Source organism: Rhamphochromis longiceps, linkage group LG4 (genome assembly GCF_057381845.1).
Source record: "Rhamphochromis longiceps isolate RC_006_pf linkage group LG4, R_longiceps_female_GT1.1, whole genome shotgun sequence".
In the NCBI taxonomy this organism is placed as follows: domain Eukaryota; kingdom Metazoa; phylum Chordata; class Actinopteri; order Cichliformes; family Cichlidae; genus Rhamphochromis; species Rhamphochromis longiceps.
The window spans coordinates 14,741,911-14,756,537 of NC_140560.1; the positions used below are offsets into that span (position 1 = coordinate 14,741,911).

General features: G+C 38.2%; 2 protein-coding genes across 2 annotated transcripts; one reads left to right on the forward strand and one right to left on the reverse strand.

The window, feature by feature from the left end:
• Positions 1–530: 530 nt before the first annotated feature.
• pdap1b (pdgfa associated protein 1b) lies at positions 531–5,001 on the reverse strand. Its single transcript, XM_085403451.1, has 6 exons — positions 4,849–5,001; positions 4,491–4,582; positions 3,824–3,928; positions 3,565–3,686; positions 3,132–3,283; positions 531–1,230 (listed from the first exon to the last, which is right to left on the reverse strand). Exons 1-6 carry the CDS (start codon positions 4,859–4,861, stop codon positions 1,163–1,165), a joined length of 552 nt encoding a protein of 183 aa, XP_085259577.1. The 5' UTR covers positions 4,862–5,001; the 3' UTR covers positions 531–1,162.
• A 217-nt stretch (positions 5,002–5,218) lies between these two features.
• Positions 5,219–10,006, forward strand: bud31 (BUD31 spliceosome associated protein). The gene is made up of 4 exons (XM_085403452.1): positions 5,219–5,566; positions 6,016–6,138; positions 7,396–7,562; positions 9,536–10,006. The coding sequence occupies exons 1-4, from the start codon at positions 5,473–5,475 to the stop codon at positions 9,584–9,586; spliced, it is 435 nt and encodes a 144-aa protein (XP_085259578.1). The 5' UTR covers positions 5,219–5,472; the 3' UTR covers positions 9,587–10,006.
• The last annotated feature ends 4,621 nt before the right edge of the window (positions 10,007–14,627 follow it).

Genomic DNA, 14,627 nt, shown 5'->3' on the forward strand with positions numbered 1-14,627 from the left:
TTGTTTAGAAATGACCTTATAATGCTCCCAGATTAATGTACAACAACAATTCCTCCTCTGAGATCAGTGCTGAGGTCTTTCCTATTTGTGTTAACATACACACAGCCCAGCAAACTGACAAAACCTCTGTTTTTATGGAGGTGGCCACACTGACTGATGATCAGTTTATCAAGTTCATTTGATTAGCAGAACTTGCCGCTACTTACTGTTTCTAACAGAATTAAGAGGGTAAGGGTGGACTTAGTTTTTCATGTGAGTCAAATTTAGGTTGATAGGATGAATGGTTTCTTTATCTGAGACTATTTGTGTGCAAGTTAATTTATTGTAATAAACATAATTTGATAGCAACAAAGTGTTGGAGTAAAACTTTAATTTATAATACATGCACTGAACCCATCGTGCCATGAGCTTTTTCATGTCATAGAATGAGTGTGGCATCTGGGACACCGGTCAAATCTTGATTTAAATGCTCCTAATTATTGGGTTGCAGGTAATGCTTCCATGCATTATACCAATGACTACCACAAAGCCATATTTTACTCATTTTAATTTATCAGTTACATTAACTGATAACTATTTGGTTTTTTAAATCTACCTAACGAATGCTGTCTAAACCTGCAGTGAATCGGCAGACTCCATAAAGTAAATATCAGCTGACTTCCATATCAGCGGACCCAGATGTGGACTCTTGCACCTGAAGTTACAAAAGTCTCCTCTACACCAGGACATTCCGGTAAAGAAGCAAATAAATGAACAGACACATTTCACTGGTTCATCTTATTAATCTGAAATATTTTCATGAGTCAGTTATATACAACGTAAGTCCCCCCCCCCAAAAAAAAAAAAAACCCAAACAAAAAAAAGAGTGGCAAAGCTCAGTTAGGAAAGTTGAAATTGTACAATGATGAGTTTACCATGTTCAATATCGAGGGGTTCATCCCAATGTACGTGAATTTGATTTCAATTGTAGCTTTACTTCCTGGAAGGAACGAGGCCTTTATTCCCACGCCAAAATATACATAACCCCTCTTCACTGGTGTCTCCTCCGACGGTCACACGTTACAGTAAATATCAAATACTCTTCATAGATCTTCCTTTAAAAATAGTCAAAGATATATTGCCTCAGTCCATGCGCAAGTGAAAACGCTTCGGATACTGTGCATCATTTGAGAGATAGGGAGTTTATTCCTCTAGCTGCTGCTGCCGCCGCCGCCGCCGCCGCTTCTTTTGCTGCAAAGAGAAAATTCAAGATGAAAACAGCCAGTTGTTGTAGTGGACCTAGGCTTGATTAACTACTAATCCACGACTACTGCAAATGCTGGGATTGTGTCAATACATTTCTGGAATCAGACTAGACATCATTACATGCTTAATAGACCATCTCAGAGCAGGAAATTAGTCACATGAATCACAATTTTTTTCGAGTGGACTAAGCAGGATTAAGTACTTTGTCAGCTTTCTTAATTTAATTCTGAACTTCAGTGTGCATGACTCAAGTCACAGCCTGACCTGACTATCAGAAATGTATCTACACATGGCAACAACTGGGTATTATTGTCAAAGGTCTGTTTGACAGCAATAAGTGAGTATATTGTTAGCACAAGGATGCGACAAAATGTAATAAGCTTCAACTGTGTTTTGTGTTCTGCCAGTGTAAACAAGTGCTGGTTTTTTTTGTTGTTTTTTTTACTCAGAGGAGACTTCTTTCACACAGAAATACATGCACACACTGTACAGGACAAGAGAGATTTATCAACACTAACAAGTTTATTAAAGTACACCTAATATGCTCTTTCTGACTTTTGTATCAACTGTGGACACTCATGTTATCAAGGTCAACAGTACAAAAAAAAAAAAGTTCAGGCTTCAAACTGCTCCAAACACTCAGTGTCAGACAGGTGTTTTTTTTTCTACTGCAGAGATCCTGAACATAGTCATTTCAGGAAGATGGCTCTGGCGTGAACACAGAAGCCTCGCCCACCTGATGTTTCAAGCCTGCTGGTTGGGCGGGACAGCCAATCAAGAGAAAGGTTTGTCTTAAAGGAGGAGACACTAAAACAGCCTATTGCAGACAAAGGACATACCAAAATGCTCAACCAAAGACTAGTATGAGAAATATGGATTATTTTTGAAATGGGAATCATTCAAAGCTATTCTAAAGGAGTGGAACTGAAAACAAGCGTAACAGATCAATGCCGGGAGATACAAGTATGGCAAACATCAATTACAATACTGCCATAACTGTGACAATCTGGCTTTGTAACACCAATAATAACACTTTGACCATTGCTGCAACTCCTCAGGAAAAGTGCAGAGTAATCGTGCTTGCCCTCCACTTGGTATAAGACACAAGAAAAACAAATATGAGCTAATGGGAAAGAAGTGGGACATCTAGCACTTGCAAAATAAGGCAGGGGCACTAATTCAGGTTTTGTACGGTGTAACAGGACAGTGATTTGTCCCTCAACTAAGTCTTATCACCACTTTAAACTGTAAGACATATATTGTTATGTTGTATGACTGCCATTGAGTATTGCATTAGAAAAACAAGGTTTTAGGTAAATTATTTTAATTGATTTAGTAAACATAAAAAACACTTTATTGTAAGAGCCTCTCCTTGCTGAAAGTCAGTGAGGAAAGTAACTTATTTATTACTAACTGAAAACTGGAGATAAGATGAGTAAAAACATCATAAAACAAGTTCGGAGGTAACAGAAAGTGGACTGGTACTCCTATAGCACCTTTCCATTTTTAAACAGCCGTCTACAATCACACACAATAAATTAGTGCTTTTATCTAACCCTAAGCACCTTTTAACATGTAATATTGTAAACTAAACCTGTTACAATAATAAATATATAATACATACTGTATACTATTAAAAATAGTATGTATTTTCACTCCTCCAGCTGCCCTTAAGATATCATCGAAAAGAATGCTGAACACTAAAAAAAGTAATAGGGTGTAAGGTGTGCCAATAACAGTGCAGTTTTTCTGAAAATAAATGTAAAGAATTCACTTTCATTGCCAGTTTTCCTCACAGGAAACTCAACATTTACCACCTGGTGTTTAATTCAGTCTGTGCTGTTAAATAACCACTTATGAAATGCCTGCACAGCTGAGGTACTTACCTTTTTTCTCCTCTTCTTTCTTTCTTGCCGCATCCTCTCTCTGTTTTCTAATGATGGCGAGGCGAGCGAGGTCAGCTTTGGCCTGGTCTGTCTTGCCGGCCAAGTGCATCTTCATGTAACGCTCCTTGGCCTTCTGCTTCTCGATCTCTTCTCTGTGCAGAAGAACATGTTTCAAGGTTAGAGGAATGACAGGAGTTCAGTTTTCCTGTAATGTTCTACACACAAAAAGCCTTTATGACACATAGTCACCTCAGATTAGATTTGTGTGTACCAAGCAGCTTTTTCTCAAACTGTTAACAATTTGCGCTTCAGGTTCATAATCCACAATAGTCCAAATCTCATAAGCTCATTGAAAAGGTTTCATTTAATACTATACTTTCAAGTAAAGTCCCCTATTGGTACTAATACAAGGTGACAGGCTGATGACACACACCTCTCTCTCCTTGACAATTGCCGGGGCTCTTCCAGCTCAATCTGCGTCACCTTCTTGGACTTCTGAGCCACTCTGTTGGGGTTCTCAATTTCTATCAATCCCTCGACACCGGCTCTCCTCCTCTGCAGACAAACACCAACATCTCATACAGTGCAAGCCAAACACTAACCACATATTGAGATCATAAGAAGTGCTTTAAGTGTGCACATTAAATAACACATTGGCCTTTATGTACATGATGGAAAAGCTGTGGCAGTACCTGGGAATCTTCATCATCGCTGTCCTCTGATCCAGAACCTGGTAGCTTCTCCTCTGCTGTGTCATTCTGAGCTGCACCTTCCTGCTCCTGCTCTTCTTGCTCTTGCTACAATACATAAATGACTGTTATTTTTTACATAATACATAATAAAGATGTTTAACTAATCATCTAATCGCTGAGATACTTTAAGAAAAAGAAGTGCAATTTCAACAATACATCTCAATTTCTCTACATGATATATTTTTGTAAAATGGCATAACCCCCTCCCTTTTTTTGGTAGCTCATTAAATAAAAAGGTTCTATAGCAGATGGTGAAAACTATAACTTTTCAGTCATTTACTTGTTTAGCTGTTACTTAATCACTTTGGTTCAGTATGAGTTGTTATTGGGGGGGGGGGGGGGGGGGGGGACTGGCTTTTCTTTTTCAATAAGAAAACCTATGAAAAAAGTGGGTCGGACTGGATTCTTTGCTGGACCGATTCTAGCCCCCTTGCCTTATGTTCGACATCTCTGACGTAACAAGGATAACTTTCAATCAGGAGTGTCTAACAAAAATGTATCCGGCTATGTTTTATTCTTTTCAGCTGTTTTCGCGTTGCATTGTGGGAAGTGTAGTCTCCAGCCGGTCTACTTGTGTGGGACATGACTGAGTGTACACTCCACCAACCTTTCTCCTCTCCTTTTCTGCCTTCATCTGGGCATCTATCTCTTCGGGGCTGGTGTACGTCCGCATCCGACCCTTGTGGCCACCTTTCTTACCTGGAAGGACGACGAAAAACACAGATGTGATCGCATTTTGTACAGAGCACGAAAGAAAGAGCGGACAGACAGGCATCAGATGAATCTGAGCAGTTTATAGACATGCTGGCACAGGCCTGCTTAATGCTGAAACATCATTCAGAGCGTAGTTATGCGAGTTAGAATGCCGCCCCAGCGGTACATGTCCATCGGGTGGCTAACAGCGGACAAACAAACATACAAAAATGATTTCAGTCCATTCAAACAACTTTTAGAGTCACTCTTACCTCCTTTTGGCATTTTAACAAACGAAGTCTTTACTATAAAGTCCCTAACCAGTGAACACTGACAGAAAACATAAATGTGACGGCAGCGACACAAACTGACAGCTGGCTAAACTCACAGTTGCAATAAGGAGCAGTATATTTTGCGTTGTCCAAGGATATGCCGGTTCATAAATAGTGAACACACGGGTTTTTTTTGGTAAGCCCGTATGCCGCTATGAACCACACATAAAATATTCCAAGAAACGTGTTAGTTATTTTTCCAAATAACATTGGCTATCGTAGTGTAGAAATCTAAATAATGCCCTTAAATGTAAGGCAATTTGTAAGACTGCTAAAGTGATGCAATAGACCAGGCCCGACAGTAAAACATACTTAACCGTACGAAATAAGTATTTTAGGGGAACTTGCATAGTTTATTAGGCTGAGACAAGTTTTAAGAAGTTACTTAACGCCTTTATAAAGAGGTTATCTTAAGTTTCGCGCAATGACGTCGTTCGAGAGACGGAAGGCCTTTTAATCACCCCCCGCATGTGACGTCATATATACGCGCCTGAGAGGGGCTCGTAAGACAAACAGGAAAATACTTACAGCGTTTTGTTGCATTTTTAGCTAAACAGAGACAAAATGCCAAAAGTAAAGAGGAGTCGAAAGCCTCCCCCAGACGGCTGGGAGCTCATTGAGCCCACTTTGGACGAGCTGGATCAGAAAATGAGAGAAGGTAGGCCAGGGAAGTTTCTCGGGGTGATCGGCCGTGGGGCTGTATGCGCAAAGTGAGTCCTGTGTATGACACTGTGAAGCAGCATGGTCTCCCCACACTGATGGATTCGGGTTATTCAGTTTCAGTACATGTTTATATTTGAAACACAAGTTGGCTCTCACCTGAGTTATGTGATGTACCCACAGTAAAAAAAAATTGGGGTGAGGTGGGGTGGGGGCGCGGGCAGTGGTTTTCCTGGATTTCCTGTTCACATCAGCTACATCCGGTAACTGGGAAGAAATGGGAAGCTCACCTGGCCCATCATATTTCTGCTTACAGGTGCCAAAATCCTGTGCGGGTTCACCACATTAATACATTGCATTGTATCAGTTCCCCAAGGCAGGTAGTCCTTGTGATGTCATGCTCCTGGTATCAAAGCTAACCATCCTGAATCTTGTTCTGTGTTCTAGCTGAAACTGAGCCGCACGAGGGGAAGCGAAAGGTGGAGTCTCTCTGGCCCATTTTCAGGCTGCATCATCAGCGGAGTCGATACATCTATGACCTATTCTACAAAAGGAAAGCCATCAGTAGAGGTGGGCACAGCCAGCTGAAGTGTTTCCATTACACAGGTTGTGTTTAGGGCAGCTATGGACCACTGCTAGCACTTTCATCTCCTTGGAGGACCACTTTAGTCTTCAAGTATTACAAAAAAACCCTAACAAACAAACAAGAAAACGCCCACAAAATACTTAAAAAAATGTAGTTTTGTTGTTGTTGTTTTTAAATTTCAGATATTGTATAACAAAACAAAACTGCACAAGTAAACACAATTTTTTTCTAACTTCCAAATGAAGCCTTTTATTAAACTACCAAATAAAAAAATTGGCACTCTTTCTGGCCAGACATGTGACAGCACTTCTGCTAATATTTTGTTTGTATTTAACACAATAAAATATAGACATAAGTGTACACAATAGTTTTTGAGTGCTAGTGAAAATGGTTTTCTTTACAAATAATTCTCTCACTGAAACACTCACAGCCAATCCCTCAACATGTTTATACTCTGCTCATTTTGCCTTCGTATTAAATAATTTTTTGCTTTTTAAAGAACTTGTTTTAACATTGCACTCAACAACAAACAAATCCTCCCTAACAAAAAAGGAATTTCAAGGGCCAAATTGCATTATATTTCTTCACGTCAATATACAGGCTGAAAGTGGCCCCTGGGCTGTGAGTTTGAGATCCCTGGTCTAGGTATACGCATTCATAGTGCACTTACTCGGACTATACATGTGGAAAATGCATCTATGAAAAGCCATCAGTGTCTTCATTTGGTCCGGAGACTCGTGGCATTGGTGGCTGGGAAGAAACTCTTATGTCATGGCATCAGCAGCTTGTTTTGAAATGCAGTAAAGGCTAAAGCTGAAAATGTTTTTAAATAACATTAAAACGTTAGGGGGAAAAAAACACTGAAACAATAACCCTCTCTCCCCGAGGTAATTTGTACATTGACGAACTCTGGTAGGAGGTACAGGATTCCCTCATGTAAGCCTAACCACTATACTCATTTGTTCTTCTGTTAGTTAAACCGATTAATGAACATGACAGAGAAGTGTTTTTTGAGGTGAATATTTCAAATGATAATTATTAATTGTTATTCATTTATTCATTCAAGTGTGTATGCCTGCTTAGGGTGTTTGTCTTGATTTGTGTTGTCTAATTATTGATGCAACAGTTTCCTGATCCAGGACGAGTTTCTTCTATGGGAGATGGTAAAGGTATCTTATCTTAACATTTCCTGTTCTGGAATGTACAAGATATCAAACCTGTACTGTGTTTCTTCCTTGCAGAGCTATACGAGTACTGTATAAAGGAAGGCTACGCAGACAAGAACCTCATTGCCAAGTGGAAGAAGCAGGGCTATGAGAACCTGTGCTGCCTGCGTTGCATCCAAACACGAGACACCAACTTTGGAACCAACTGCATCTGCAGAGTCCCCAAGAGCAAGCTGGAAGTTGTAAGTCTGGCAGTATTTTAGCATTTCTTGCTAGAATCATCTTTTCAAACAGTTTCCAAGGAAACAACAGATTGAGCTTGTTTCTGTTTAGACAGAATTTGTGTGTTTGTATGAAGAAAACACAAAAAGGAAACAGAAAAGGAGACTAGAAAGCTGAAAACGTGACTGTCAAATTGAAGAAAATATGAGCTTATTTTCTTGATCAGGCAAACACGTTCAATGTACAGTAGCTTGCAAAAGTATTCAGCCCCTTGACCTTTTCCACATTTTGTCACATTACAGCCACAAACATGAATCAATTTTATTGGAATTCCACGTGAAAGACCATAGATGGACAGCGTTTGTGAACAGCAGTTTTCAGATCTTGCCACAGATTCTCGATTGGATTTAGATCTGGACTTTGACTGGGCCATTCTAACACATGGATATGTTTTGTTTTAAACCATTCCATTGCTGCCCTGGCTTTATGTTTAGGGTCGTTGTCCTGCTGGAAGGTGAACCTCTGCCCCAGTCTCAAGTCTTTTGCAGACTCCAAGAGGTTTTCTTCCAGGATTGCCCTGTATTTGGCTCTATCCATCTTCCCATCAACTCTGACCAGCTTCCCTGTCCCTGCTGAAGAGAAGCACCCCCAGAGCATGATGCTGCCACCACCATCTTTGACAGTGGGGATGGTGTGTTCAGAGTGATGTGCAGTGTTAGTTTTCCGCCACACTTAGCGTTTTGCTTTTTGGCCAAAAGGTTCCATTTTGGTCTCATCTGACCAGAGCCCCTTCTTCCACATGTTTGCTGTGTCCCCCACATGGCTTGTGGCAAACTGCAAACGGGACTTCTTATGGTTTTCTGTTAACAATGGCTTTCTTCTTGCCACTCTTCCATAAAGGCCAACTTTGTGCAATGCACAACTAATAGTTGTCCTATGGACAGATTCCCCCACCTGAGCTGTAGATCTCTGCAGCTCGTCCAGAGTCACCATGGGCCTCTTGGCTGCATTTCTGATCAGCGCTCTCCTTGTTCGGCCTGTGAGTTTAGGTGGACGGCCTTGTCTTGGTAGGTTTACAGTTGTGCCATACTCCTTCCATTTCTGAATGATCGCTTGAACAGTGCTCCGTGGGATATTCAAGGCTTGGGAAATCTTTTTGTAGCCTAAGCCTGCTTTAAATTTCTCAATAACTTTATCCCTGACCTGTCTGGTGTCTAAATCCAATCGGGAATCTGTGGCAAGATCTGAAAACTGCTGTTCACAAACGCTGTCCATCTAATCTGACTGAGCTGGAGCTATTTTGCAAAGAAGAATGGGCAAGGATTTCAGTCTCTAGATGTGCAAAGCTGGTAGAGACATACCCTAAAAGACTGGCAGCTGTAATTGCAGCAAAAGGTGGTTCTACAAAATATTGACTCAGGGGGCTGAATAATTACGCACACCCCACTTTGCAGTTATTTATTTGTAAAAAATGTTTGGAATCATGTATGATTTTTGTTCTACTTCTCACGTGTACACCACTTTGTGTTGGTATTTCACATAGAATTCCAATAAAATTGATTCATGCTTGTGGCTGTAATGTGACAAAATGTGGGAAAGTTCAAGGGGGCCGAATACTTTTGCAAGCCACTGTATATAAAATAGCCAGTATGAAAAGATGCTGACAGGATGATCCTCTCGTTTTTCTTTCATTTGTGACAGAAAGAAGTAGCTTATGATCTGTTTCTATTAAACGTTTTTGCTTAGTTTTACAGAAAATTACACAAAAAACAAGTTATGGGAATATATTGTGCAAGATGTTTGAACCAATATAAAAGCCCAGATAAATATCCTACTTGACTCCATCTTTTTTTGTGAGGTGTAGTCTTTATGTAAATCTTTAAAATAAAAAAAGATATGTCAGGAGACTTGATGATGTTTATGTATTTTAATAAGCAAGAATTTGGAGTTATAAATACCTGTCTGACCTCTGCTGTGTCTTTTTTCCCTGCAGGGAAGGATCATTGAATGCACCCACTGTGGATGTAGAGGATGTTCTGGCTAACCCTTACTTGTATTTTTGGACTTATGATTTTTCTGTCAGAACCTTGAAGCAACATTATCTTTTTGGAGTCGCCTTCATGTAAAATAATCTGTCATTTTCCCATCCATCACCCTGAGTTGCCATTATAGGGGAGAAAAACAGTGGAAAAATGATAATACACCAAGAGGGGCTGTGTTGAGTATATAAATTTTCTGTTGCGTTGTTTTTTTTGTTTTTGTCTTTTTTTAAATATCTCGCTAAAGCTTGCAACTCTAAAAGAACCAAATTAAGACCGGTTGTTTCTGGGTCAGGTCATTCCAGCAAGACACAGCCACTGTGGCGGTCATTTCTAATGTGCTTGTTTCATTTAAAGCGCAGTGTTTAAATTTAAAGAGTCATCACTGTTATAGTGCAGTTTTAAATAAAGTGTTTCAGATTGTCTTGCTGTCTTGTTTGCTTTTTTGTTGTTGTTGGAGGGGGAGTTGTGTGGGGGGTTTTTTTTTTTGTTGTTTTTTTTCAATCAAATAGACTCTAGACTTTAACAGTCTTCATCTGAAGTTCTGATTCTGTTTGTCGTGTTAAAATAAATCACTGAAAGGCTGAAGGTTTCAAAGATTCGTGTGTAATCATAAAAAAAAGATTTGGATACTTGAGGATGGGTACTTTGCATTTGCATGTTCTAAGTATAAAATATTGATGTAATATTTTGTATGTGTTTAATCGCTACAATGGCGCAAACCTCCACAAGCATGTAGCTTTAAAAGTTATGGAAGTGAAGATTTGCAAATTAAATCAAGACCTCAGTTATATCAGTGAACTTTTAATAATTCAAAATGCCAGGCTGTGTCTCGACTTCAGATTAATAATCTATAGCAAACATATTATGATTATGCATTATATACACCCACATACACATGAACAACAATAACTGTGGTCCAGTAATGAAGTCACTATTAGGGCGTCATATAGTGGGCACATTATAGTGGAAATATAGCTCATGTAACATATGACACAATCTTACACAATCTTTTTCATCTTATCAGAGGTCCCTCATGTACGGAGATCATTTATGTATAAAAAATATTTACTCCAACAGTGACACAGAAATTACAGAAAAAAAAACTGCTGAGAATTCAGGATCACAAGTGGCTCATAAAATTAATCATTTTTAAATGTCACAGCTTTCTTACTTACTTTTCTTTTTTAAATGCATTTTTAAACTGAATTACAAATGCAAAACTTTTCACTTGCAATACCAGATACACCCACCAGGGGGAGGTGTACCTTCTTTTGTCCATATATCTTTATGGACAACAATTTGTCCATTAAAATGAGGTAAGTAAGTTGATGTTTTATATAATAGTGGTGCCACATTTTACTTGCTTTATTCATTTTGATGTTTGAAAACAGGGTTAAAATAAGTGTATTTGTAGATTTGATCTAATGTATTTGTCTGTTTGACTCCTGGCTTATTAAAAGAGCCAAGTTAATGTTCCTGTATTCTTACAGCCCACTTAAAAATAAATAAATAAATCCAGTTGTAGTCCTACCTTTTCATGAAGGAGCTCTTGCACAAGGAAAGACCTAATTTTGAGATTTAGGCATAATTTTCCTGTACACAGACATAAACAGATACACTGGTAGCACAATACAGGAAGAAATGCAAGATTCCAACAGAAGCCTACAGTACTGTGCAAAAATCTTGAGCCACCCCACATTTGTTTTTATTTAGAATAACTTTATTATCCACAATTTATTATCAATGGACAATTCTCTTTGGTTCACCAAGTTATAAATCAAGTGACTTCATATCAACCCACATATACATGTACAAAAAATGTCATTACAAAACTTCAATACAATGATAACATATCAGAGCATCTAATTATTCAGTATACTAATTGCTCTGAGCACAAATGTATGTTTGGCTGTTTCAGTAAATAACTGCATCCATTTCCAATTTTTCTAGAAAATTCCAAAGAAATAAGGAGTGACTGACACTATAACATTTTGTAACTTGGGTTTTTCCTGTTGAATTTAAAGATGGATATTACATGCAGACTTTAACAAAGGAAACACAAAGCAGTGACTCAATGCCATCTTTATAATTTTGCTCTTTACATTGCAAAGATCAAAAAGTTTTGAACTTGGTGATTAAAAAACTGCAGATGATTTCCACTGTTTTCTTTAACAAAATCAAGTTTAATGAGAGGAGAATCGGCATTATGAAATAACATCAGTTCATGTTCAATTTCACGAACAAAAGAAAGTGATTTCAGAAGCACAAGTGTGACCACACAGAGCACACCTGAGCACAAAACAGACATGCTACCACACAATGCCTTCATAAGCAATATCATCTGATTTGCTGCTAAAACTCTACAGACATCTATGAAAAGTCAAGTCATCAGTGAAAGTGAAGAAATGTAGTTTTAAAAAACAAAATCACAGATAATATTTATCCATACTTTATAATATTGATAGATCTTAATTTTCAGGTGTTTTCATTTGGTAGTTTTTAACCATCAGAATAAAACACAAATGTATGGACAGTGCGGTGACCCTCCTCGGCTTGTATTTGTAGGTCACATAACTATTGGGCGGAGGTGAAGAAGTCTAGCTGCCTAGTTGTCGTCAAGGGGCAACTGTGGCTTTGAGGACATAAGGAGCTGGCCTGACTCAAATGCATACTAACTCATCCAAGCATGCATCACACAGCTGATTCACTCGCTTTCCTTGTTGTGCTTAATGCTTCACATCCTTGTGTGGACTCACACTTCAAAGAAAAGCTAGAGCAGGGTGCTTTTATTTTAGATGAGCTTTAGATCATTTGAACAAGACTAAATGTTAAGAAAATTGATTGATTGATTGATTGATTGATTGATTGATTGATTGATTGATTGATTGATTGATTGATTGATTGACTGGTAATTTATTTCAACATGTGAACAATATACAAGTACATTTAGAAAAGAAATAAGAGAGAAAAAAAATACTATACAAATTACATACAAAAAAACATTCTGATTAATTTACATGTTGAAAGGGAGTGGGAAGAAGTATACACTTATTTAATCCCACCCCTTTGCCATAAATTATCAGTGAATATTTAGTCAGCTTCCTTACTGATATAATTTGTAATAAAAATAGTGAACAGATTTCTGATATACTATATACTATAATATCACATCATGAATTTTTTGTTTGTTTGTTTGTTTCTAAATAGAGACATTCACTTAATTTAAATATTTTCCTTTTCTTTATAGATCGAGAAGATCATATTTTTATAACTCTTTTTGAACAGTTTTATGTTTGGACATTGCTTTAATTCCATATTCAGTTTGTTCCATAGTTTCACTCCATGAACAGAAACACAAAAGCCTTTTCTTGTAGTACGTACCTTCATTGTTTTGAAGTTACAAAAACCCCTTAAATTATAACTTCCTTCTTTCAAAAAATACATACTCTGAATATTACCTGGCAGTTCTTTATTTTTTGCTTTGAATAGAATTTGTGCTGTTTGGAATTTCACTATATCGTCAATTTTCAATATTTCAGACTGCAAAAATAGTGAGTTTGTATGTTCCCTATAACCTGCATTGTGGATGATTCGAATTGCTTTTTTTTGAAGAGTAAAAAGTGAATGTAATGTGGTTTTATAGTTATTGCCCCAGACCTCTGCACAATAGCTTAAGTATGGTGAAACCAGTGAACAGTAGAGAATATGAAGTGATGTTCTGTCGAATACCTGTTTTGCCTTGTTTAGTACTGCAATGCTTCGTGATACTTTGGAATGAATATATCTTACGTGAGCTCTCCAGTTAAGTTTTTCATCTATTATTACCCCCAGAAATTTATTTTCACTGACTCTTTCAATATCAACACCATTTATTTGAATCTTTGCATTTGTATTTAAACTACTATTTCCAAATAACATCAGTTTAGATTTATTCAAATTTAATGATAATTTGTTTTTATCAAGCCAGAACTTCACTTTACTTATTTCATTAGTCATATCCTCCAATAAATTCTGCAGATCATCACCAGAGCAAAAAATGTTTGTATCGTCAGCAAAGAGAACCATTTTTAATACTTTGGACACTTTACAGATGTCGTTAATGTACAAGTTGAAGAATTTTGGACCCAAAACTGACCCTTGGGGTACACCACAAGCAATGTCCATACATAAGGAGCAACCACCATTTATTTTCACAAACTGCTTTCTGTCACTTAAATAACTCCGGACCCAATCTAAAACTACCCCTCTGACATCATAACGTTCCAGTTTTCTTATTAATATATCATGATCTATAGTGTCAAATGCCTTTGTCAAGTCTATGAATAACCCAGCCACATATTGCTTTTTGTCTATGGAATTTGTGATGTATTCTATTGAATCTAATAGTGCCGATGATGTTGATCTGCTTGATCTGAATCCGTACTGACTCTCAGTGAGTAGTTTATGTTTATCTATAAATTTTTCCAGTCTGTTTTTAAACAGTTTTTCAAGAACTTTTGAGAATTGAGGTAGTAAAGAGACAGGCCTGTACAATAGACAAACGAGCCCCTTTTTACTGTAAAAACCAAGCAGCAAGTTAACGGCTCTCATTTAGACAGGCAGCATTCAGCATGTCACTTTTATATCACTCCTTCTTTTATTCATATGCATCTAAAAGTGAGTATCAGTGAGTGGTATTACAAGTTGCGGATCAACGGTGTATTCACACCGAACGCGATGGACGCGAATAGAGCGTCAGGTTTACATGTAATGTCAATGGAAAGGCGCGATGACGCGCGACTGCGGGTCCCGCGAAAATTCGGAAGCAGATTTGCATCGCGAAAACGCCAAAACGCGTGAAACGCGCGTCAGTGTAGCGCGTCTGGCGCGTTTGACGCGCGAATAAAACCACGCGCGTCAGTTTTTGTGTTGCATTTTGTGCATACACTCGTTTCGCGTCTACTGCTCGAGTTGGAAAAATCTGAACTTCAGCGTCAAATCGCACCGCGACAACCAATCAGGAGCCTGGTGACGTGGCTGTTACCTAGGTCAAAGGGGCAGGTC

Coding starts and splice junctions, on each gene's coding strand:
- pdap1b (XM_085403451.1), bottom strand. Junction 3,284..3,564: donor CAATTGTCAAGGAGAGAGAG/GTGTGTGTCATC, acceptor TCTTCTGCACAG/AGAAGAGATCGAGAAGCAGA. Junction 1,231..3,131: donor GAAAGAAGAGGAGAAAAAAG/GTAAGTACCTCA, acceptor TTCTCTTTGCAG/CAAAAGAAGCGGCGGCGGCG.
- bud31 (XM_085403452.1), top strand. CDS start 5,473: ATGCCAAAAGTAAAGAGGAGTCGAAAGCCTCCCCCAGACGGCTGGGAG. Junction 5,567..6,015: donor GGATCAGAAAATGAGAGAAG/GTAGGCCAGGGA, acceptor TCTGTGTTCTAG/CTGAAACTGAGCCGCACGAG. Junction 6,139..7,395: donor AAGGAAAGCCATCAGTAGAG/GTGGGCACAGCC, acceptor TCTTCCTTGCAG/AGCTATACGAGTACTGTATA.